The 24,612-nt window shown below is 40.3% G+C and overlaps 2 protein-coding genes across 2 annotated transcripts; one reads left to right on the forward strand and one right to left on the reverse strand.

Moving 5' to 3' along the window:
• Window positions 1-269: 269 nt before the first annotated feature.
• On the reverse strand, window positions 270-9,239 carry LOC120564173 (olfactomedin-4-like). Its single transcript, XM_039808953.1, has 7 exons — window positions 9,013-9,239; window positions 8,011-8,136; window positions 7,098-7,316; window positions 6,312-6,462; window positions 5,557-5,784; window positions 3,254-3,422; window positions 270-1,169 (listed from the first exon to the last, which is right to left on the reverse strand). The coding sequence occupies exons 1-7, from the start codon at window positions 9,064-9,066 to the stop codon at window positions 704-706; spliced, it is 1,413 nt and encodes a 470-aa protein (XP_039664887.1). The 5' UTR covers window positions 9,067-9,239; the 3' UTR covers window positions 270-703.
• A 4,127-nt stretch (window positions 9,240-13,366) lies between these two features.
• On the forward strand, window positions 13,367-23,694 carry si:ch211-194m7.4 (olfactomedin-4). The gene is made up of 5 exons (XM_039808954.1): window positions 13,367-13,476; window positions 15,922-16,080; window positions 16,276-16,488; window positions 21,317-21,449; window positions 22,405-23,694. The coding sequence occupies exons 1-5, from the start codon at window positions 13,444-13,446 to the stop codon at window positions 23,250-23,252; spliced, it is 1,386 nt and encodes a 461-aa protein (XP_039664888.1). The 5' UTR covers window positions 13,367-13,443; the 3' UTR covers window positions 23,253-23,694.
• The last annotated feature ends 918 nt before the right edge of the window (window positions 23,695-24,612 follow it).

The following is a 24,612-nucleotide window of genomic DNA, read 5'->3' on the forward strand; positions in this document are numbered from 1 at the left end:
ATGTCAGACATTTGTGGAATCAGGTGTCTGATCATTTTCAGTTTTCAATAAATGGGGAGCAGCTCTCACTTCCGTTTGCACATCTCTCACCTCTGCTGTGACAAAATCAAATTTACAAAATGTCCTTCAAACCATATGACGATACACATGAGCGTTTTCCATTCTCATATTTAAACGTAACAGTTGTGTTTTGAAACACGTTAAAGTTGTGAAACGATCACAGTTTGGTTATGTTTAGGCACAATAACGTGTTCCATTAAAACAAGTCATATTTTCACTGTGGGATTTTATCTATCCAGGTTAGCCAATGTTAGCAATACCAGTTAATGAAAACGCATTAGGCTGTATTTTGTGCATACAAACTGCAAAACAACATGTCCACAGATAGAAGTTGGACAGTACTGTGTTTAAGACAGATTTAATGATACACAAATAAGACAGAAGTACTAATAAACTATATTACTACAGCGTTCACACTCTAAGATATGCATAAATCACCTGCAGAGAAAACTAGGTTTTGCAATGCAAATTAACATTGTGCAGAATTTACCGTGTAAATAGACTATGCACCATGTACAGTAGGCGTATAGTAGTAGTTATTCCACACTTTCTCAATGCAACTTTTTGCTGGCCTTTACTAAGGAGTCACCTTTATTTCTTTGTGCTGGTCACTATTACTGTAGCCATTATTTAGATACAGGCTTTAATAGAAAACGTTGTCAGCATATCCATTTCGGTTAAACAAAACCTTATAGGAGACCATGTAGGAGTCACAGTAGGCATGCAGCATCTGGTCCACAGGGCTGTAGTTGAGGGCATAAATGTTGGGAGACATCTTTTTGATGAAGATGCCAATGTTGAACCTCTGCTCTCCTGTCGTGGTGTCAAACGAATAGAAGATCTCCTCCAGCTCCTTGTTGAGGTACCGTGTGGCATAAAGCACGCCACATGCCATGAAGGTGTTGGTCACCCCCTGCTTTAAGACCGAGGTGTGCCAAGTTTGGCCGAGCCTCAGCGGTTCACCCTCTTCCACCTTGGACAGCACCAGGTTGCCAAAGTCCTGGGTGGTGGTATAGATCACCCAGACGCCTGACTCATCTGTTGCCAGATCCAGGTCGGTGAACGGGTAGCATTCATCAAGGTGGCAGAAGTTACCCTTTGAGTTAAACCTGAAAAAAACAGGAGACAGAACTGATGTTTCATTTGGAAAACAATATATCAGTATATTTTCTTGGACTCATTATTTTGTGCTTGTACCTTCATAATTTTACAAGTATGTTAAATTGTACATTCATAATTTTACAAGTATATTATTTTTTTTACAGAGGTAGATTCCATAGAATGTTATAATAGTGGACCTAGCATCAAGGATGTCACCCATTGGTTTGTGGACTGCTGTTTTGAAGCTAGGAGTTTGCATTTTGGCGGTCGCCATCTTGGTATTTTGGAGCCAGTCGTGATCATATTTGGACAAGATAGCTGGGAGGATGACACAGCTAAGCCAGTGTTCTTTATGGTTATAATGCGTTATTATGGAACCCATGCAACTTCTAGGCTAGACACGCCCTTCAATAGCATTCACATGCTACTATTGGCCAGGCTTCCATGCTTACACAAGGTAACAGAACCCGATTTGTTCCAGGTCCTATCCTCTGACCAATCGGCTATCCTAACCTTAACCACTCGAGGTCAATGCCTAACCCCAACCAATCAGGTTGCTTCGTAGGGCGGGACTTGCCTGGAAGTTGTGTGGGATCCATGATAATGTGATTATATACGTGCCGCGCTAAATGCTAAGGAGGGAAAGTTGTTGATTTTTTTAACCAGCTGAAGCGAGTCATCAAGCCAAGTTTTGCAGGCTGGTAAACAGGGACCTGTGGGCACTTGCTCCGCTCATCTGCATGTATGGGAGTACAAAAAGCTGGTTGGCTAACACTACTGCTAGCTAGGTAGCTTTGGTTGGCAAGGTGCTGGTGTTGAACAAGACCGTTATAGTCGGCCTACATGTTCCAATTAACCTTCATGAAGTGAAAACACAGAGAGCGTTTTATAACAAAAAATGTTCAGGTCTATTTTCATGTCCACAGCGCCAGGGTTAGCATTGTTAAGCCTCCATCATGATTGACAGTTTGGCGTGTAGCCACACCCCTAAAGCATCCCATTCCCACATGAACCCTAACCCTAACCCTAACCATAACCATAACTTGTCATGACAAAACCAAATGACACTTACTAAAAAAGCATTATGTCATAAACGTTTATGACTTGTTTATAATGTTTTATGACATGTTCATGGCAGTGCCATGTCACTCTTATGTAGAAAACTTCAAGTAAAGTGTAACTGTGTAATTTTCCTATAGACATACTGTACAAGCCAACTTCTTTACCCTAGTCTCGCATTGCCAGACCTATTTCCACAGTGGTGTGGAGATGGGTCTGGCCACTCCCCACATTCACACCTGGATAGGAGAAAAACACGGTCTGGGTTGTTTTTGCATTTCTTAAAACCAATCACAATCGTCTTGGGTGGCGCTAATCTCGCATCTCAAAGAGGATGGAGCGTTAAAATAGTCTCGGGAAGGACCTTGTTTTGGTGAAACATTTGCACCCTGCTAAAGACACAATACAGTAACGTGAGCTATTTAAATTAGCTGGATACATGGTTAAACCTCATTTTCTCTTACCAGTGTATCACCGTGTGTGTTTTGTACATAGCAAGTCCCTGCCAATCGGGGAAGTCGCCGCCAGTTGGAGAGTAAATGCCGTAAACATCTTTACAATCATTCCCCGAAAAAACAAAGCAGGCTAGCACATCCAAATTTTCTTCAAAACTTGCCATTTATAGCGTTTAACCTTAGTTGCTAGCTCGGTTCTGGTTGCTGTCTCTCAATGTGAGCGGAGTTTAGAAACTGAATTCAAAGAAAGCGGAAGGTGAAGGAACTATCTGATAAATGAACTGTCATCGATCCAGACTAAGTCGCTCCCTTCTGGAAATTAGATAGAATGCAGGTTTAAGGCACTTTAGCAATGGCTTCACTTTTCCGGTCCGGAAGGTGCCGTTTGGTTGATTCCTACATTCTAATATTTTACATTCTTGTTTTGTTGTCCTACAAATCTACAGAATTCAACATTGTCGTGCAAATGTAAAATATTTCATGACTTTTGTCTTTTTTTTTTTTTTTAGAAACAAGACATTTATTCTGCCGTCTGCAACATCCATTCAAATAATGATCTCAAAGACAAAGCAGCAAACCTGGTGCCTTTGGGTAGTTGTAATGTGTCAACAGTTTGGCTGGTCAGGTTGAATCGACAAACAGAATCCAGGTTGTAACAATTGTAGTACAACTCCCCTCCATACAGCACAACATTTGGCCCCTGGATGGTGTTGGTTGTGGGATTAGAGGGGCTGATCTGGACATTACCTGGCAAAAGAAGAAGAATGAGCAGGAGGGGAAGGAACAAATGCAATCATATGTAAGTTTATTGTTATAATTTGTTAAATATTAAAGAAAGCAATACAAAGTATTTGTACCCTACTCTTTTAAAGGTTAAGTATTTAGTTTTCTTACTATCAATAAATCCTACAAAGACCCAAATCAGTAAATTAATTCCACTAAGTATTGAAAACAACAAACAACACTCTTGCACTGAATGACATGTTCCATCATTACCATGAACACACACACTAGATTATTTTGACTCAATCCCACACACACCGTCCTGCTGCCCCAAATACTCACTAATGCAACGTGGATTAATTCACCGCTGAAAATAATCCCCAACAAACCTCCTATTTCCTCCTTGCTAACAATTACAGTGTTCAGCTGTTTAAGGAAATAGTTTAGTCCATTTTTAAAGTTAAAGTATAGCCTATTATACAGGACAATTATACATATATGCAGTGCCTGAAATGGGCCAGTAATCACCAGTACGTACCGGCACTTGTCTTATTGTTATTAACAGTATTACAGTTTTTTTCGATTGCTAAACGACAGTGGGCACAACTGGAGTCACATGTGCAAAACTCAAACTACAGTCTGCACTACCTACATTGGATGTATGCATTATCTCTAAATACAAATTACTGTAATGTGGTGTTTCTATTGCTTTCACCTCCATTACTTTCTGAAAAACAGTAAGAACACAGTTTTACTATTGTAAAGATATTGTGTTTTTCACTTTTTTTTATAGCTGCGTACATAACCTCAGACATCTTACCTGGACATATTGGTATCTTTGCTCTTTTACCCGTTTCTCTCAAACAGTACAGTGTAGAATTGTTTCATTCTTATTTGGTGTTTGTATACAAAAAAAGACTTTCTGAGCTTTCTCTGTATAAATACCATATATGTTCACTAACTAGTCTAAAACAAGACACCTGCTTAGGCTTTCAGCTAAAATTGCAATCAGCAGTGTTTGATAGGCACCAGACTGAAATCTATTCTGTTTTGAATGTGTGGTTAACAGTTTTGACAGCAGTGTGTTAGCATTTGAACAAAGTGCTGTAAATCTACAGTGTTGTGCACGTTGTGGTTAAAGTCATGGGATAAGTGTGTAGAGTTTTGAAAACTGTGTTCAAGCAATGAAAAATGAACTAGAGTTTGGTCCACATGAACTGCTGCTGTGCAGACTGTAGTTAGAGTTTTGCACATGTGACTCCAGTTGTGCCCACTGTCGTTTAGCAATCGAAAAAAACTGTATTAGGCTGATATTTTTACCAAAATAGGCAATATATAATTTATGATTTTTGATTTATGATTAATGATTAGCCATTCAGCACCCCATATAGCTCACATGGAATTAAAACGTGTTTCATTACCATATTTTCAGACCCTACGATGATTCAACGGTGAGGAAGGGCAGTCTAATCAGGCTCTTTAGAGCAAGTCGTCGGATAGTCAACTATTCGGGTTCATCCCCACAAGATATAAATATATCAAACATGCGAGACACATGCGACTGGACCTTTTTCTTGTCCAATTTAGGCACTGAGTACATACACAGACAGACTGGAGACATCAGACAGTCTTCTTTTTACCTGTAAACAATCAGTAACTCACACACTGCAGTGGGGATTTTTGTAATTTTTGGAAACATCCAGGGCCAATTAGTTGCATTCATTAAAACATCTCATCGCTCGAGTGCTCATTTCCCCAGAGCTTTGTGAATAGAAATAGAAAATCAGCCCCCCCATCAACCCTTCCATTTTAACATGATCACAGTAATTACCAGTGGGGCTTTAACCCTCTGAGGTCTAAGGGCATTTTTACATATCTTTAACTGATCCCCATGTGTTTCATATCAAAATGTTCAGAACAAACTCAGCTTTCCGTATAGTGACGCCCACATTTTTTCTAGAGCAATGTGTAAAGAAATAGTTTGATGCTAAAGCTGAAATGTTCATGTTTGCTTATTGAAAGTCCTCAAATCTCTTTTTGAAAACAAACCTTAACTTATGATGTGTTGTACAAATTGTTTCGGTGCTTGAAATGAGTTTACCAAAGTCTTATGTCATATATTATTAAAATAGTAAAGAAAAAGACAATGGTTCGTTACCTGGTGTGCTCACCCCAACAATGAGAGAGCTCAGGCTGGAGTAGAGACGGACATAGTTGGCGTATCTGTTGCTGGAGGTCAACATTACCAGCCAATACCAGCTCTCCTTCCCCGCCTGTGGTTTGGGATCCTGACCCCAGGCTCCATACTTGTAGGAGCCAGGGTACTCTCCTGCTGTGTACACCCTTGGCCCCGTTACGTTCAGAAATTTACCGTGGGGGCAGTTCCCTAAGGGGAAAATATTAAATAAATGAGAAGGAAAGAAATTGTACATAATAATTACAGCTGATTGAGCAATGATAATCACTTCCACTTATCGACCTCAATTGAAGTGCAGACACAGTAGACAGAGAACCAGAATGGCCCTTTGATATTGGGTGTAATTTTGCTGGAGGTTAAGGACAGGACAGACCATATCTCATTTTGCTCAGGTAAAATATCAAGCAACTCATCAAATTCAATCAGGAAGCCCAGTCAGTTTCTGTGGGTAACGGTCATGTTCATCTCACTTCAATGTTATTGCTGCAAAATGCAGACAAACTGACCAACACACAGATAATAATACATCGATACTTGGCGTTTGTGTATCAATACAGTATTGCCATGGAAAATATTGCAACACTATGCTGTATCGCCACTCCTACTACACAACCGGAGTCATATTTCATCTGGTGGCCTCCAGTGGAAGTGAAAGAGAAGTAAAATATAATCTCCCAACACGCTGGTGCTTAGTGTGGTTTTGGCACATACAGTACCTTGTAGAGGCTGAGTGGGTTGGATGGTGGCGAGTCCATTGCTGCACTGGTCCAGTTCTTTCTTCAGATCCTTGTTGGCTCGTTGGGTCTTCACGACCTGCATGATGTCGTACGTCTCCAGCTCCTGCATCTCTGCTTTCAGTTCCTCCAACTGAGCAGCAGAACAGACATCACAATATTTGTTTGGATTATTATTTTCTTTTTTACAAACATGAATGCCCTTGAATGCAGCTGTCATCAGAGACACTGGACTGGCTTATACAATGATAAAGAATAGGGATGGGGGAAAAAATCGAAAAGCGTATGTATTCATCATATCTTTTTTCTGACTGAAAGCAGAAAATGCAGAAAATCCATGTAATAAATGTCAGACTGACTAACTGACATGTGATGTGCATTCTTTTTAGAAATCCAACATATTATTGGAAAAGATAAATCTGCTTATTCGTAAAATAGCCATGGTAGCCATCCACCGATACAGTAAAGCTTAAGGAGTCACTAGGACTTCCACATGTATGCTTGACATTAAAACATGATGATATATGAATATGTAAATAGTAGCTTATTATTGTAGAGCACCATAAAGGTTTACACTACACATTATGTTAGGCCTAGTTTCATATGCAACTCAATACAATATATGTAGTAGGGGGTCCCTGCTAGTCTCTCTTTCAGGTTAGGGGTTATGGCCTAAAAACAACCCTGCTATAGATACCAAAATGAATCTGCATATTAAGCAGACAGACGCTGCTTTCTTGAACAACGGGGCCCTCTGTGTGACTCTACCTGTTGACTAGTGTCAGCAGTTAGGTGCTGGTGTCCCAGGGTGGTGCTGTTGAGCCTGTCCATGAACAGCTTGATCTCCCTCAGTTCGTTCTCTATCACCTGCAGGCTGATGACTGCGTAGAGGTCTCCGTCATCCTCCCTCTCCAGCATGGACACATCGTCCTGCAGCTGGGGCAGACGCCGCTCCAAACCCAGCAGCAGACTCTCCAGCTCCAGAGTCTGCACACAGAGCAGACCAACACTGGGCTCACTCAGGACTCACTCAGCAGCAGAAGTGCAGCATTATTATTATTATTCAGTGGTGGAACAAGTATTCAGATCCTAAATGATGTCTCAAAATGAGTCTGTTTCATTCACACATTGAAATGTAAACAGTAAACTCATGAATCGAATAAAAAGCCTTTTAGAAATAATTGATTACATGTCATTTTGTTTAAATACAGAAAAAGTACAATTCAGTTATACTGCACATTTAGTTAGCACATTAAACAGCATCACTACGGTGCAAATATAAGTATTCAGATCTTTTACTTCAGTAAAAGTACTAAAACCACACTGTAATATTACTCTGTTAGAAGTTAAAGTAATGTATTGAAAATATTACTTTAGTAAAGGCATGTAAGTATCATCAGGACATGTATTTAAAGTATTAAAAGTAAAGAAAAATCCTCACATTTTAGAAGCTGGAAACAATCATCAACAACAACAAGAACAACAACAGTTCTGTCAATCAGTGTTTAATGGTCTAATCATTTCAGCTGTACTCGTAGGCCTGGATATTGGTGGCAGGGGCGGGTCTTGAGGGGGGGCCCGGGGTGGCCACCCCCCCAACCCCCGCCCCCGACCCCAAAATATGATTGACCCCTGGTGCCCCCCCAATCCACTGGGTTCAGAGGATAACGCAGCTACTTACCTTCTGTGGGGTGATGTTGCTATTGCATTTTAAAGCATTGGTCTCAACTGAGCCGAGTTTTTCATGAGGGAATGCCTTCTCTGAATTTGTCAACTCACATGAACACTTATCGCGTGGTGAAGGTGCCTGAAATTAAGAATATTAAACGTTAGTTGTTTTTTTGCCACTGTTGAATTGAGCTCAGAAAATGTGCCGGCAGATTACTGGGGGTGAAGAGGCTGACTGAAACAAGCAATCAAGATGAGGAGGATTCAAAGAAAAGTACAAGAAGAGGTTTTAATACCAACTGGACAGTTGGCGACTACGGCAAGGTTCGTGAATGGCTGATTTACCAACACATCCCATCGCATCAAAAAGCGATGCTTTGTCAGGTGGCGTTTGTTGTTGACTCTAAAAGTCTCCTTTAGTGTCATATTTAGACGCGCTTGGTCAGGACCCTTGGTTTCACTATTTGACTGTTGGCCAAAATAGTTAGAAATGGGCAGTGTGCGATTATCTGTAATCAAATATAAAATGACATAGTAATCAACATTTTCTTAGTATTTTCTAGAGCTGTAACAAATATAGCTGTACAATCCATTGTCTCAGAAATAATTGCAATATAATTGTCTCTTTTAGTCAGATTTAAAAATATTTATTTATTACTTTTTGAAACAAATTATAGTTTAGAGTGAATCCCAGGGTACATCTTTTGGTTAAATCATGTCATGTGACCCAGATAAGATAAGATAAGATAAGATTTTTAAACATTCTAACTGTACCTGCCTCCCCCCCTTGTCATTTTTGTTGAACATGTAAAGGGTCAAGTCCCAACATCTAACAATAACAATAATAGTAAAAATATATAGTCCATATATTACAATTTGGCATATCTAAACAAAATCAGCAGCTACCAGTCCTACGCCTTAAGACCTTGGCTAATATGGGAATTAATTGCAGTTAAACAAAGAAACCGCAATTATGTAAAAAGTAATAATTGTTACAGGCTTAGTGTTTTCTTACCTGTTGGGTGAGGGTGAACAGAGCACATAGTAGAACGATCACATACAGCTTCATGGCGGAGCAGAGAGCAGAGCTGAATGAAACCGTCCCTGAACACACCGTGACTATGACTGTGTCTGACTGCAGTTTCTAACTTGTGAACACTCCCTAACTTGTGTCTGTATTACATTATGGGGTCCACAATCTGGTAGCACAGTCACAATATGGGTACCAAAATGTGTTTGTGTGTGTGTGTGTGGGTGTATGTGTGTGTGTGTGTGTGTGTGTGTGTGTGTGGGTGTGGGTGTGGGTGTGTGTGCCATTAGTCATGTATCTTTCACAATGTGATCACTTCCTCCTTGTGGTTGGAATAGCAGCCACATGGACTTTTTTATATAATGAAGGGAAAACTCCATGAATACTGACAGATGTTAAATAAGATATTTGAGCTAAAACTTTCCCTTTTGGAGCACTAAGATCATTGGGGAAATATCCTTTACTTTAGTAGCACAATTAGCACATAACACAATGTAAAAATACTAATTTCCAGGCACACTTTCTCCATCATAGTATGACTCATACAGCTACAGAATGTTTTAAGACATGTCAACAGCAAAATGCACGATGCATCAAGCGGTGAAAGTACTCATTATGCATATTATAGTATTGGATTATTATTATTGTTTCATTAAGGTTAAAGCAGCACTTTAGTATCAGCTGAACTCAACTTGAATATTTGTTGCTTAAACGTTATAAGTAAGTTTAATTACCTGTTTTTGTTATCATCAGTTGTCCGGATCCCTGACCTAAAAAAAAAAATCAGATGCGGCCCTTTGAGTGATACGTTTGAGAACCCCTGATACATGAGCTTTCATGTATGCTGCTCCCTTTGCTCCCCCTCCAAGGTTTATTGCCACAGAAAACCTAAACAAACAAACATACAAAAAATGAATATGAAATAAATACAGAAAACAAATATATCAGCCTGACCTTAACGTCCGACTGAAATTCAATTGCTGCAGCATAACCTTCATGCTACTCTGTAAATCACTTGTCATGTGTCCTCCATTGATAAATAGATTCAGAAGAAGAAGAAGAAGAAGAAGAAGAAGAAGAAGAAGAAGAAGATTTATTTATTTATATTAGGACAATGCCAAAAGAGTTTCAGACACAGACACGATGCTGCAGCCAGCTCAGACCAAACGGAGCATTTCAGTTCCCCAAAAAACAATATATTTTTTGAATACTGAAAACCTATACATACATTAAAAATAATTAATTTTTTAAAGTTGGAAACAAAGGAACAAATCCCGCACTCTGCTTCTGCTAAAGCATCACCGTTTCTTTACAAAAAACTAAGGTTTTGGTCCCTCCGGACCTTCATCGAGAGTATCTCAAACAGCGAACATTCTGACAGACTTATCAATGGGAGTATCTCTCAATCAACACACGTGTCACTTGTGCAGCATTTGACACTCATACAGGCTATCAACATCCCAATTCAATTGCAATACTTATGCATTATATAATAATTGGGATGTTGATTACCTGTACGTATGAGTGACAAATGCTGCCCGCACCTGGGATTCTTGATGAAGGCCTGGAGGGACCGAAATAATAATCGCTTGATGTTAAAATGTGAAAGGGAAGCAGTGGCCACCAATACGTGCCTTTGGTTACTGGAGCGCACACAGTATCTGTGGATGTGGTAGCTGGATTCAGGAACAGAAAGAAATGACTCTGCACTGAGCGCATAAAAATATCCACTTAAGAAGTTCCACAGACAGACAGACAGACAGATGGTCTGCAACTTTTACATTTCAGTACAGTTTTTGGTATTAATTTGGACCCCAAGGTACTTGAGTCCACCCTTGACACTTCCTCTCGCTGGATAAGAACCAGGAGAGGGGTCTCCGCTTCCTCTTTGGTTTTGCTGATGTTGAGCTTCAGGTGCTTGTGACAAAGCTCACAATTCTTAAAATGTATTAATTAAAATGTAACTTCCCCTTGTGGGATTAATATAGTCATCTTCTTCTTCTTCTTCTTCTTCTTCATCTTCTTCTTCTTCTTCTTCTTCTTCTTCTTCTTCTTCTTCTTCTCTATAAGTCCTCTGTTTTCCATTGTAAAAATAGTATCTAAGTAAAGACAGCTTCTCACTGGACATTATTTAGGCTACTGGAATCATACATGTCAGTATAGTGGTAACCAGGGTGTGTTTTGTGAAAAAAGCAGAGGTGCGTGGTGATTTTTGATCATGCACAACAAAACATACAAGACTTAAATCCCCCTTTCAATACCATGGATGCCACTCGAAAAGGCATGCCAATACACTCATTTAACACATCCAAACATTTTGACCACCATTGTTTACACAGTTCCAAAGGTATTTTTCATTTCAAGGGCAATTACTTTATGAGACAATAACTGTTTTGAAGCATGAGTTTTAGTTTTAGGTGACTTATTATTTCAAGTGAATGATATTCAGAACCCAAATGCAGAAAGATGCAGAGCCAGGAGTGTGAATTAAACTCTTCAATTGACGTTTTGATACTATAAATAAAATTGAATTTAGCGGACATTGAATTAATTAATCATATTTACTGATACAGACAAATAGAACAGAAAGTAGAACAGAATGTGTCTTATTGTATCAGAAAATATGATCAAACAAAAGGATTATTAGGAACACCATACTAATACTGTGTTTGACCCTATCCTATCAATATGGGCCAACATTTCTAAAGAATGCTTCCAGCACCTTGTTGAATCAATGACACAAAGAATGAAGGCAGTTCTGAAGGTGAAAGGGATCCCCCACACCATTACACCCCCACCACTAGCAGCACCCTGCCCAGAGGTAACAAGGCATGACAGATCCATGTTCTCATTCTGTTTACACCAAATTCTGAATCTACCATCTGAATGTCTCAACAGAAATCGAGACTCATCAGACCAGGCAACATTTTTACAGTCTTCAACTGTCCAATTTTGGTGAGCTTGTTCAAATTGTAGCCTCATGTTCCTATTGTTAGTGGAGATGAGTGGTACCCGGGGGGGTCTTCTGCTGGTGTAGCCCATCCACCTCAAGGTTGTGCGTGTTGTGGCTTCACAAATGCTTTGATGCGTACCTCGGTTGTAACGAGAGGTTATTTGAGTCAAAGTTGATCTTCTATCAGCTGGAATCAGTCGGCCCATTCTCCTCTAACCTCTAGCATCAACAAGGCATTTTCACCCCCCAGGACTGCAGCATACTGGCTGTGTTTCCTTTTTCAGACCATTCTTTGTAAACCCTAGAAATGGTTGTGGGTGAGAATCCCAGTAACTGAGCTGATTGGGAAATACTCAGACCAGCCCGTCTGACACCAACAACCATGCCACGCTCAAACTAGCTTAGATCACCTCTCTTTCCCATTCTGGCATTCAGTTTGGAGTTCAGGAGATTGTCTAGACCTGGACCACACCTCTAAATGCATTGAAGCAGCTGCCATATGATTGGTTGATTAGATAATCGCATTAACGAGAAATCTTTACAAATCTATATAGCCAAAAACTGAAAAAATTAAATTTTACTGAGTGACATGACATGTTATGCTACTGTACTGCAATTTATATGGAAGGAGAATATAAACAAATCATATGGTCCAGGGGTAACTGCAGACCTCTTCCTCCCTGTCATCTTCATCTGCCTCCTCCTGATCACTCCCTGCCTCTGTCCCTCTCTCTAAATCTGCAGCCTCCTCTTCATCCCTCACAGTCAATTCTTCCTTTCCCTCTTCTCTTTCACTTATTTCTGCATCTCCTTCTGTGGTCTTCTCCTGCTCTGACCCACCTGGTCTCTCCAGTTTACTGCCTTCTCCTTCTTCATTTCCCTCCTTCTCTTCCTCCTGTCCACTGTTCAGAATGTTCTTGGCTGGCAATATCCCCACTTTTAGTCTTCAGCTAATATCTCCAGCTACATCTGGTCAAGATGTGAAAAGCTCTGGTTATCCTTGTATTACATTACACTGTAGGGCCCTGTAGCTAATACGTAGCTAACAAACATAAATTCAGAAGATATTTATTACATGCACACAACAGGTATGTTTAGACTAGCCTTCTTAATCCCATTGTATTTGTTGTTTTCCCAGTTTGACAGTACAGGATGTCACCTGGTTTAATTTGTGCAGTCTTATTGCCGTAATATGTGAGAGGAAGTGGGAAAAATATAGGGAACTCCTGGCTTGACCATAACTGTTTGGAAACTCCATAGTTTCACATTTTTAGAGTTTCACATCCACAGGAAATGTTTTTTATGGTTCTGTAGTGACTCATCAGCGACGAGACGCAAGTCAGGGACACGTGTGTTTGTTGTGATTGTGTGTATTAGCGAAAAGAGAAGAGGAAAGGGTGCTGATTTCAGTACGATCAGATTCTGTTCCTGTCAGTCCACCCTTCATCTTTCCAGCTGTGAACATGCTGCTGCTGCTCCTACTGCTGCTCTCATCAGTGAGTTCAATCTTGATATCATACTATTAGAAACTTAGGACAACTAACAAGATATATAGCACTTTATGCCATTATGCGGAGGCGTTTATTAAATTTTTTTATATTGTGAGTGCAGTCTCTAGTGTGATTTATGCTTCTACGGAGGCTCCATGCAGAGCTTTCGCCGTAGCTTACATACGTGGCCTGAAGGTTATAATTTTGCGTTGGTGTGGGCATCAATCTCTTTAACCCTCTGAGGTCTGAGGGCATTTTTTGATTTCTTCTTGAATTTTTAGAGTTTTAGCATTTAGCCTGACCTGTGTTTCATATCTAAATGTTCAGAACAAACTCAGCTTTATGTATAGTGATGCCCAAAATTGATCCAGAGCCCCTATATAAAGAGATATTTTGACCCAAATTATAAATAATCTCTTGGGAAAAGATACTTACGCTTAATTGTTTTGGTGTTTGACATGAGTTTACAAAAGTTGTGGGTTCACAAAAGTAGTGTAATATCCATCCATCCATCCATCTTCGTCCGCTTATCCGGTGTCGGGTCGCGGGGGGAGCAGCTCCAGCAGGGGACCCCAAACTTCCCTTTCCCGAGCAACATTACCCAGCTCCGACTGGGGGATCCCGAGGCGTTCCCAGGCCAGGTTGGAGATATAATCCCTCCACTTAGTCCTGGGTCTTCCCCGAGGCCTCCTCCCAGCTGGACGTGCCTGGAACACCTCCCTAGGGAGGCGCCCAGGGGGCATCCTTACCAGATGCCCCAAACCACCTCAACTGGCTCCTTTCGACGCAAAGGAGCAGCGGCTCTACTCCGAGCTCCTCACGGATGACTGAGCTTCTCACCCTATCTCTAAGGGAGACGCCAGCCACCCTCCTGAGGAAACCCATTTCGGCCGCTTGTACCCTGGATCTCGTTCTTTCGGTCATGACCCAGCCTTCATGACCATAGGTGAGGGTAGGAACGAAAACTGACCGGTAGATCGAGAGCTTTCTGGCTCAGCTCTCTTTTCGTCACAACGGTGCGATAAATTGAATGTAATACCACACCCGCTGCGCCGATTCTCCGACCAATCTCCCGCTCCATTGTCCCCTCACTCGCGAACAAAACCCCAAGGTACTTGAACTCCTTCACTTGGGGTAAGGGGGTAAGGACTCATTCCCTACCTGGAGAAGGTGTAATATATGAATGAAAATAGTAAATAAATGTCTAAAATTCAATTTTTGAAATGTCGCTTTTTGAGTAGGAGTGTTGTTAAACATCACTTGGACTCCATTTTGAAACAAGCTACAATGTGAGTTAACAGGGCAATTGTGAATCTTGTAGCTGTAGGGATCATTTCTATAATGTTGTCAGACACTTAGAATAATAATCTGAGCCTTTCAGTGGCAAAAACAGAACTTTTAGTGGACCAAATGACAATGCACATTTGCCCCATGGGGTTATACTGCAGCCCGGTCTATGGCTACCGGTTACAGCGCTCACGCTTTAAGTGCTCATAGTGCTCATATTATGCTCATTTTCAGGTATTTAGAGGTTATATCACAAAAGGTTTACATGGTTTAATTTTCAAAAAAACACCATATTTTTGTTGTACTGCACATGTACCTAGGTAAGGACTACTAGCCAGTCAGAAGCAGAGTATGAGGGCGTGCCCTGACAGTACCTAGGTAAGGACTACTAGCCAGTCAGAAGCAGAGTATGAGGGCGTGCCCTGACAGTACCTAGGTAAGGACTACTAGCCAGTCAGAAGCAGAGTATGAGGACGTGCCCTGACAGTACCTAGGTAAGGACTACTAGCCAGTCAGAAGCAGAGTATGAGGACGTGCCCTGACAGTACCTAGGTAAGGACTACTAGCCAGTCAGAAGCAGAGTATGAGGGCATGCCATGCTAGTAGCTAGGCAAGCATTATAACATGTCTTGTCTCTGAAGTAAAGGCTGGACTACAATAGAGCTGTTTGGAGCAGTTTGTGAACAGTGTTTTCTGTTGGAGATGGTAAGTCAAAAAGCATAATATCAGAAGATTTATTTATTTATATTAGGACAATGCACATTAATCAACATTTCTGTAAATGCGCCAGTGTTAGCCAGACGGCTAATTTTCAACTGCAGTCCTAGTTGCATGTATGTTTTTATGGTGGGAAGAAACCGGAGGGCACGGAGGAAACCCACGCAAGCACGGGGAGAACATGCAAACTCCACACAGAAAGGCCTGGGACGACCTGGGTTTGAACCCAGAACCTTCTTGCTGTGAGGCAGAAGTGCTAACCACTGAGCCACCGTGCTGCCTAATATTGCCTAGCACTTTAATACTGAATCAATGTCAAAGATTGTTGTTCCCCTCAGTCACATACACACAAATACATAGGAAAATAGGGTCCATGTTGAAAAAAACCGTAGTTACCCTTTAATCTTTGGAACTCTAACTGAGTTTGTTTTGTATGTGTGCCTGCAGGGTGGCGGCCAGGCTCAGCGCGTGCCGGGCCTGAAGAAGAACGGCTCGTGTGTTTGCGAGGTGAACTCCACCATGTGGGCGTTCCCTGCTGTGAGCTACGAGGCCGTGCTGCTGCAGGTTCAGTCCTGTGAAGGATTTCTGACCAGCCTGCAGAAACAGGTGAGAACTACACAGGGTCCTCCCCCCTCCCCCCCACCTTTATTATAACATTGTACCACAGTACCACACTGGTTATGAAACATTTATTATGATGGGACATCTCAATTTGATTCTGCAATAATGATTATTATGATTACTATTTCTACAACCTGAAAACCTGAAGAAGTTTCAGTTTCTGTCTGTGTCTCCATTCAGGTGGACTTGTCCATCCAGCGTCTCCCTGAGATCCAGGCTGTGATTCAGAACATGACGGAGCGGCTGAATCCTCACCTGTACCTGAACAACCAGGGCCTGTACACACACTTGGCTCTACCCCGGCTGGTTGAGGAACTCAGCCGGCTGGAGACAGACATCGGTGATATCCACAGCCAGGCTAACACCGCCCAATCCCAGAAACTCTCCACAGAGGTACAGCACAACATGGACTGACACTAAAATTGTTCCTAGAGTGGCAGTCTAATTAGCATACACGAGTAACATAAACTGAAACCTTACTAAACTTACTGAAATCTGCGTTGTTGCATCAGCAGATAGCAATATATTACAGCAAAAAATAAATATATAACTTCTGTTTTGTTGAATTTTCAGTGTTTTTGTTGCCTTTTATGAGTTTTTTTGACAATTCTTTCGAGGGTTTTAATTGCCTTCTTCGGCGTTTTTTATTTTTGTTCCTTTGCTTGAGTTATTTGCCTTTGTTTAACGTTTTGTCACTTTTTTTTTAATACTTTTTACAGTTTTTTTTCAACAGTTCTTACTATTATTTGCCTCTTACACCAAAATTTTTTTCATGTCACACCGCATTTTTGAAACCTCTCACTCAAAGTGCGAAACTACACACCAAATCTCCAAAACCAGAAGCTATTTCTCAGCCTTTCACTCAGTTTTCAATTGCATAAAACACTTTTTTCAAAACACTACACACAATTCTCTACCTAAGACACAAAAATCTAACAGGAAGTGACTTTTCCAAACCCAACCAATCAAAATGCTACACTTATTTCATAGGGCACACACACACACTCCTCACATGTGCAAACACATTATGCTTAACTGAACACTAACCAATCACTGCTTTAGTATAGGCCTATACAGAGGTCAAAGGTCAGATTACCTGTTTTGAACAATGGATGCCAACAATAGACAGCGAGCAAGGAGAGGAGGAGGGAGAGACAGGGGGCAACAATGAGGAGGAGGAGGAGGGAAGAAGAGAAAGAAGGAGAGCCATCTCTGATGAGGTCAGGGCCACACTTATTCATCATGTGATCAACCACCCCCCCCAATGTTACAGTTTTTAACAATCGCTATGACAATTTTTTCAATACTGTTAACAACTTTCCTAAACTGTTAACGCACCAACACACCTACAACACACAATTGGTTAATTTCATGCTCAAAATCACACATTGTAAACTAAACTCCAACACTAATTTTCAAAATACAATACAGTTTTTTACGATTACTATGACACTTTTTTCAATACTTTTAACAACTTTCCTAAACTCTTAACACAGCACAACATCCGTCTGTGTAGGCTATACAATTAACACATTTCTTGTTGCTTTGACACAAAATGCATACAGTTAACACAAATTTAAAATGCTTGAACTTCTTTTACACACAAGCTCCACCAAAACCAAAACAATGGATCTTTACTGCCAAATTTACAAATGCTTTCACACTGTATGTCAGATCAGATAACGTCATGTTCTAAACCTAACTTATAGGCTAAAGTCAAAGTGAACAGCTGATCATATTGTAAATTGAAACACAAATATATTGCCTGCATTTTATACATGCATTTATTGAGAAACAGCTGATTGAAGTTATAGATCAATCACAGCTGATTCCCTTCTAGGAAACACACTCAGGTGTTGAGGTTCTTTCAATCACATGATCATATGGTAGTGCAGTAAAAGAGGACCTATTTGAACAATATACTGTAGATGAACACAGAAAATAAGAAAAATGCCTTCACGAGGGAGAGGAAGAGGAGTAGTCTCCTTTTTTTCCTAAACCGTACATTCTATAAAAATACTCTGAGATGGGTCAATCATTTGTTGTATTGAATCTCTGCAGCAAAAGAAACAAAATGGTGAGCAGGTAGAGCAGGCGCACATATACTTGGAGGTTTGTGCCTCGACGCAGAGGTCCAGAGTTCAAATCCGACTTGTGACGATTTCCTGCATGTCTTCCCCCCCCCCTCTCTCTCCCCTTTCTCAACTAGCTGTCCTGTCAAATAAAGGCGGAAAAGCCCAAAAAAGAATCTTCAAAAAAAATGTACTAAACCCAACAAAACAAAAATGTAGAGAGGCTTCAACAGAAACTACAGTGCAATATGATCAATACAATCACTTGTGTCTGTTGTATAAGGGCAAACCTGACACATATAAAATAATGCAGTTTCTGTAATTCCATGGGATGTTAGTGTTTTGTATGATATTGTTCTATGATTGACTAAATGTTCCTGTTGGGAGAGAACCTGTGTTAGTGTTGTGGAAGAAGTATTTGATTTTGAGACATGATTGCATTGTTTTGGTAAACATAGTGTATTGTGTTAGTGAATTATTGTATTTTGAAAATCAGTGTTGGAGTTTAGTTTACAATGTGTGATTTTGAGCATGAAATTAACTGTTTTGCCAATCGTGTGTTGTAGGTGTGTTGGTGCGTTAAGAGTTTAGGAAAGTTGTTAAAATTATTGAAAAAATTGTCATAGCGATCGTGAAATACACTAATACAATACACTATGTCCACCAAATATGTCTCAAAATCAAATAATTCTTCAAAACACTAACACATGTTCTCTCCCAACAGGAACATTTAGTCAATCATAGAACAATATCATACAAAACACTAACATCCCATGGAATTACAGAAACAGCATTATTTTACATGTGTCAGGTCTGCCCTTATACAACAAAAGTGATTGCATTGATCATATATTGTGTTTTGCACTGCAGTTTCTCCTGAAGCCTCTACATTTTTGTTTTGTTGTGTTCAGTACATTTTTTTTAAGGATTATTTTTTGGGCATTTCTGCCTTTATTTGACAGGAAAGCTAGTTGAGAAAGGGGAGAGAGAGGGGGAAGACATGCAGTATATCGTCACAAGTTTGAACCCTGGACCTCTGCGTTGAGGTACAAACCTCCAAGTATATGTGCGCCTGCTCTACCCACTGAGCCAACCTGGCCACCAATTTGTTTCTTTTGCTGCAGAGATTCAATACAAAAATTATTGACCCATCTCAGAGTATTTTTATAGAATGTACGGTTTAGGAAAAAAAGGAGACTACTCCTCTTCCTCTCCCTCGTCAAGGCATTTTTCTTATTTTCTGTGTTCATCTACAGTATATTGTTCAAATAGGTCCTCTTTTACTGTACTACCATATGATCATGCGATTGAAAGAACCTCAACACCTGAGTGTGTTTCCTAGAAGGGAATCAGCTGTGATTGATCTATTTGCATAACTTCAATAAGCTGTTTCTCAATAAATGCATGTATAAAATGCAGGGGATATATTTGTGTTTCAATTTACAATATGATCAGCTGTTCACTTTGACTTTAGCCTATAAGTTAGGTTTAGAACATGATGTTATCTGTTCTGACATACAGTGTGAAAGCATTTGTAAATTTGGCAGAAAAGATCCATTGTTTTGGTCTTGGTGGAGCTTGTGTTTACAGTTTTTTCCAACTGCTTACACACAAAATCTTTTCATGTCACACAATTTTTGAAACCTCTCACTCAAAGTGCAAAACTACCCAGCAAATCTCCAAAACCATAAGCTATTTCTCAGCCTTTCACTCAGTTTTCAATTGCATAAAACACTTTTTTCAAAACATTAAACACAATTCTCTACCTAAGACACAAAAATCTAACAAGAAGTGACTTGCTATCCATTTCTAAACACAACCAATCAAAATGCTACACTTATTTACCAGCGCACACACACACACTCCTCACATGTGCAAACACATTATGTCATAACTGAACACTAACCAATCATTGCTTTAGTATAGGCCTATACAGAGGCCAAAGGTCAGATTACCTGTTTGGAACAATGGATGCCAACAATAGACAGAGAGCAAGAGGAGGAGGAGGGAGAGACAGGGGATAACAACGAGGAGGAGGAGGAGGGAAGAAGAGTAAGAAGGAGAGCCATTTCTGATGAGATCAGGGAGAGAAGCCCATCTTGAGTAGCTTTATAGTGGCGTCCATACTGCATGCAACTATCTAATGACTATTTCAGCATTACAAATCAATCAGACTTTGTTGTGCACAAAGTGCATACAATTCTGTCCCCCCCCCGCCCACACACAAGCACGCACAAACACTCACAACACACACACACACACACACACACACACACACACACATTCTTTATTCTAAAAATGATACCTTTGGTTTACATATGTTTATACTTTTTTTTCTTGTTTCATGCTACTGTATACAACACTGGGCTACTCTTACAGACGTAATGTTTTGCCCAATACATATTTTCTGTTTTACTGTAACATTACATTGTTTTTTACAGTGCACTTTTCAACCACTTTCAGCAGACTACTTTCTCTCTAGAACATTGTAGATATAAGCCTATGAAAGACAAAAGAGCTTTAGATTTAGAACAACAGTGTGTACATGGTATATCCAAAAATTTACTATTATGAAAAAAGTGTTTGCCATTTGATGCAAATGCTTCATTTTGAGATGTGTTTATGGTATTTTGAATGCAGTGTTTCATTTTGAAGGAGATGTGAGGCATTTTGCATTTTGTGTGTGCAGTTTTGGGAATTGTGTGTAGAGTTTTGAAAAAAGGAGAGATAGTTTTGAAAACGTGTGTAAGCAGTTGGAAAAAACTGTAAAAGAAGTTCAATCATTTGAAATTAGTGTTAACTGTATGCATTTTGTGTCAAAGCAACAAGAAATGTGGTAATTGTATAACATACAAAGACGGATGTTGTGCTAACTGTGTTAAGAGTTTAGGAAAGTTGTTAAAAGTATTGAAAAAAGTGTCATAGCGATCGTAAAAAACTGTAAACACAAAGTTACGCCTTTGGTCATGGTGTCATGTCATGGGTATAAAACAGATATGAAAGAGAGAAAATTAGGACCTTACTGACATTTTATGATGATATGAAGAAACATAACTGTGCTGTTTAAAATGTTCTAAAGTGAAAGTTAATTTAACGGTCCGTGAACAATGTTGTAAATATAAATGTGTGTGTTTGTGTGTGTGTGTTAGGTGGGTAAACTGCGTAGCGATGTAGAACGGATGCAAATGTCAGACACAATTAACTTGAAAACTGTCAAAGAGAAACTGCGCTACCTGAAGAACAGCGCTGAGTCCTGCAAGTCCATCCCCAAAGACTTCAGAGGTAAGTGTGTGTGTGTGTGTGTGTGTGTGTATGTGTGTGTGTACATGTGTGTGTGTGTGTGAGAAAGTGTCTGAAAGTGTGTGTAAGAGAGCACTCACTCATTCATTTCAAGAACTATGATGAACACTCCAAGTAAAAATGTGCATTACCTCCAAATGTGCAGTACAGTAGCAATTTAAAGAAATTGTATGCAAATTGCATATGTTTTGGCCTTATTTGTCAGTTACACTACTCAACAGTCCAACTATTGTTGAAGCATTGAATGGTTATACAGTATGGAGAGAAGGATCTTAAAAAATGCATCTCCGGCATTAAAACATACTCCAACCAAACTTACTTTGACAATAAGTTATGTGTATCTACAGATTCATCCTGTTATCCAAGTACTTGCCACTTTTCTTAAAAAGTGTGATGATGTGAAGTCTGATGTGGCAACAAGAGATGAGTGTTCTGATTTTAGCAAACTTATTCAAATAGGAAAACAACATGTATTGTAAAGTATGGACGCATTTTTCAACAGGGAAGAAAAGGAAAACAGGCGATGTTCAACCCCTTTTTATTAGAACTATCCTACAGTATTTCTATGTCTTTATTGTTTTTGCGATTTCTATGTCTTTATTTATTGTTTTTGCGTCTTGTGTCTCCTGTTTTTAATACCTGTGTTACAGAGGTTAAGTTAAGTTATTAAGTTGTAGCTGTGCTGTCTTCTTTTTCGGCAATCCGTGTTTATTTCACGGGATTCTTCCATGGGCCCATCACGGAATTTGACGATCCGTTGGCGATCTGTGTTCATTTAACGGAATTATTCCGTGGCAGTTTAACGGATTTTGTTGCAATTCCGTGAAACTGCCACGGACTTAGAGTTAAGGGCCCGTGCGTGTTCATTTTACGGAATTCTGTGAGATCAGGTTGGTGCTGTACATTCACGTTCTCTTCTTGTTCTCTCTGTTTCCAGGCATGCACAGGTACTGCCTCAGGGGCCTAATCTCCAACATTAGTGCTCCTGTCATGACTAAGGTCAGTCCCTACAGTAAGAGCTACATCTCTGGTTCATGGGGCAAACAGGCCCAGATGGACAGCGAGGGGCAGAAGAACAGCTACTGGGTTCAGGCTCTGCTCAGCAACCACGTCTGGGGTAACACGCTGCGCATCTACCAAACCTACGAAGACTTCATGGCCTCCGTCAACCACAGGGAATTCACCTTCGCTCCATCCTTCACTCACGCCGACACCATTGAGGGTCCCAGTGCTGTTCTATACGGCGAAGCGCTGTACTACCACTGCTACCGCTCTGCAGATGTCTGCCGCTACGATCTGAACAGCAACAGCGTCAAGCGGGTCACACTTCCAGGCACCGGCGTGGGTTTCAACAACAAGTTCCCGTATTGCTACTATGACTGCCGTCCCAATAGTGACGTAGATGTGGAGGTAGATGAGACGGGACTATGGGCCCTGTATGCCACTGTCGGTAACCACGGTAATCTTGTGGTGAGCCGGCTAGCTTGGGACAGCGAGGCGGAGACACTCAATGTCTCACAGACGTGGGAGACGACGCTGTTCAAGAAGGCGGCGACCAACGCTTTCATGGTGTGCGGTGTGCTGTATGCCACTCGGTATGTGGACGACTACCGCGAGGAGGTGTTCTACGCTTTTGACACGGCAACAGGCAAAGAGGACAACTCACTAGCGCTCCCACTGGAGAAGGTAGCTAAAGGAGTGGCCAGCGTGAGCTATAACCCCACCAACAGGCAGATCTACATGTACAACGATGGATATCTACTGGCTTACCAGGCCCACTTCTGATCTCAAGCTCTTTTAGCTGGCAATTAAAACATGTCACGTAAATGTCAAACTATTTATCCTATCAGCAGTCAGGTACTCCAAATTGTACAAGTTTGTAGGGCATATCACATACTATATGTTGTAACCAACGTTTGTAATGTAACGCAGAATTTTATAAAGCTGGAAAATCAATAACAAATAAAATAATAAAAACTGTAATAATTAATAATAAAATAATTGACATTGTGTTGTTGGCTGTAACTTGTAACGTGGCTGGTGTAGGTGGAGGGAGCTAGCAGTTAGTCGGAGCTCCGAAATAGCCGATTACCTCAAAGAGTCCACAGACAACTGAATGGAGATTCCACACTAGCCATGTTTCCATCCACACATTTTTATGCAAATTAAGTGATATTGAATGAAAAATGCCTTATGTAAACAGTAAAATTCAATTGAATTTCTTGAATATGGACACAAAGTTTGTATGTTCGATCTCATCAGATTTTTATCTTAATCGCTAAATGGCTTATGTGATAAACACTGATGGAAATGTTATTTGCCGAATAAATGATGAATTGCCATTACGTTTTAGATCATTTTATGGTTGCAACCCGCCATAAAGCTAAGAAGAAGTTTTAGATATTTTCGGCTACGTATTTCTGCGATGGCTATTGTAGATAGCAAAAAAATCTAAGAAATGCCATAACGTTGATCTGCATCATCATAGCGATGTTTTAATAACGTTGTTGTCTTATTATAGCTTGATATGTCGCTATCATCTGGCACATAAGCACTATTACAATTTATTACATTATGAATCATTTGTAGGTAGACAGCACGATCCGTTTTGTCTAGCAAAACTTAGTTAGCGTGAATGTTCGATTCAGTGCAAAATGAATGGAAACACCTTAAAATGTCTCAAATCTATTCGATACATCAATTTGACGCCGAAACAGCATGTGATGTCATTACGCACAGGTTTTTATTCGCTTTAAAGCCGTTGTATGGAAACACACTTTCACCAGCTTTATTGGCATGAAAGTTTTTGGCAAACTTCAGAAAATGTGATTGACAAGTGGATGGAAACATAGTTTATGATACTTTATTCTACAACATTGACCATACTATGCCAGTTCTCTACGGAGCTATATTTATCTATCATATATGAGCAGTAGAACATAGCACCAACTTGTTAGTTAAGTCTCTCGTATGTGTCGGTCAGAGGAGAGAAACTGCAGCGTACTGTACTGTACTGTCCGAACATCACAGTAATAACAGAGGGAGGTACCACGTTGTGGCGCTACCAAGCATTGCAGTTCTAACTCAGTTACATATTGCAGACTGGTGTGTCTGGTTTTCAGCCACGCTTGGCAGCTCTGTGAGG

This window comes from Perca fluviatilis, chromosome 8, assembly GCF_010015445.1.
Source record: "Perca fluviatilis chromosome 8, GENO_Pfluv_1.0, whole genome shotgun sequence".
Lineage (NCBI taxonomy): Eukaryota > Metazoa > Chordata > Actinopteri > Perciformes > Percidae > Perca > Perca fluviatilis.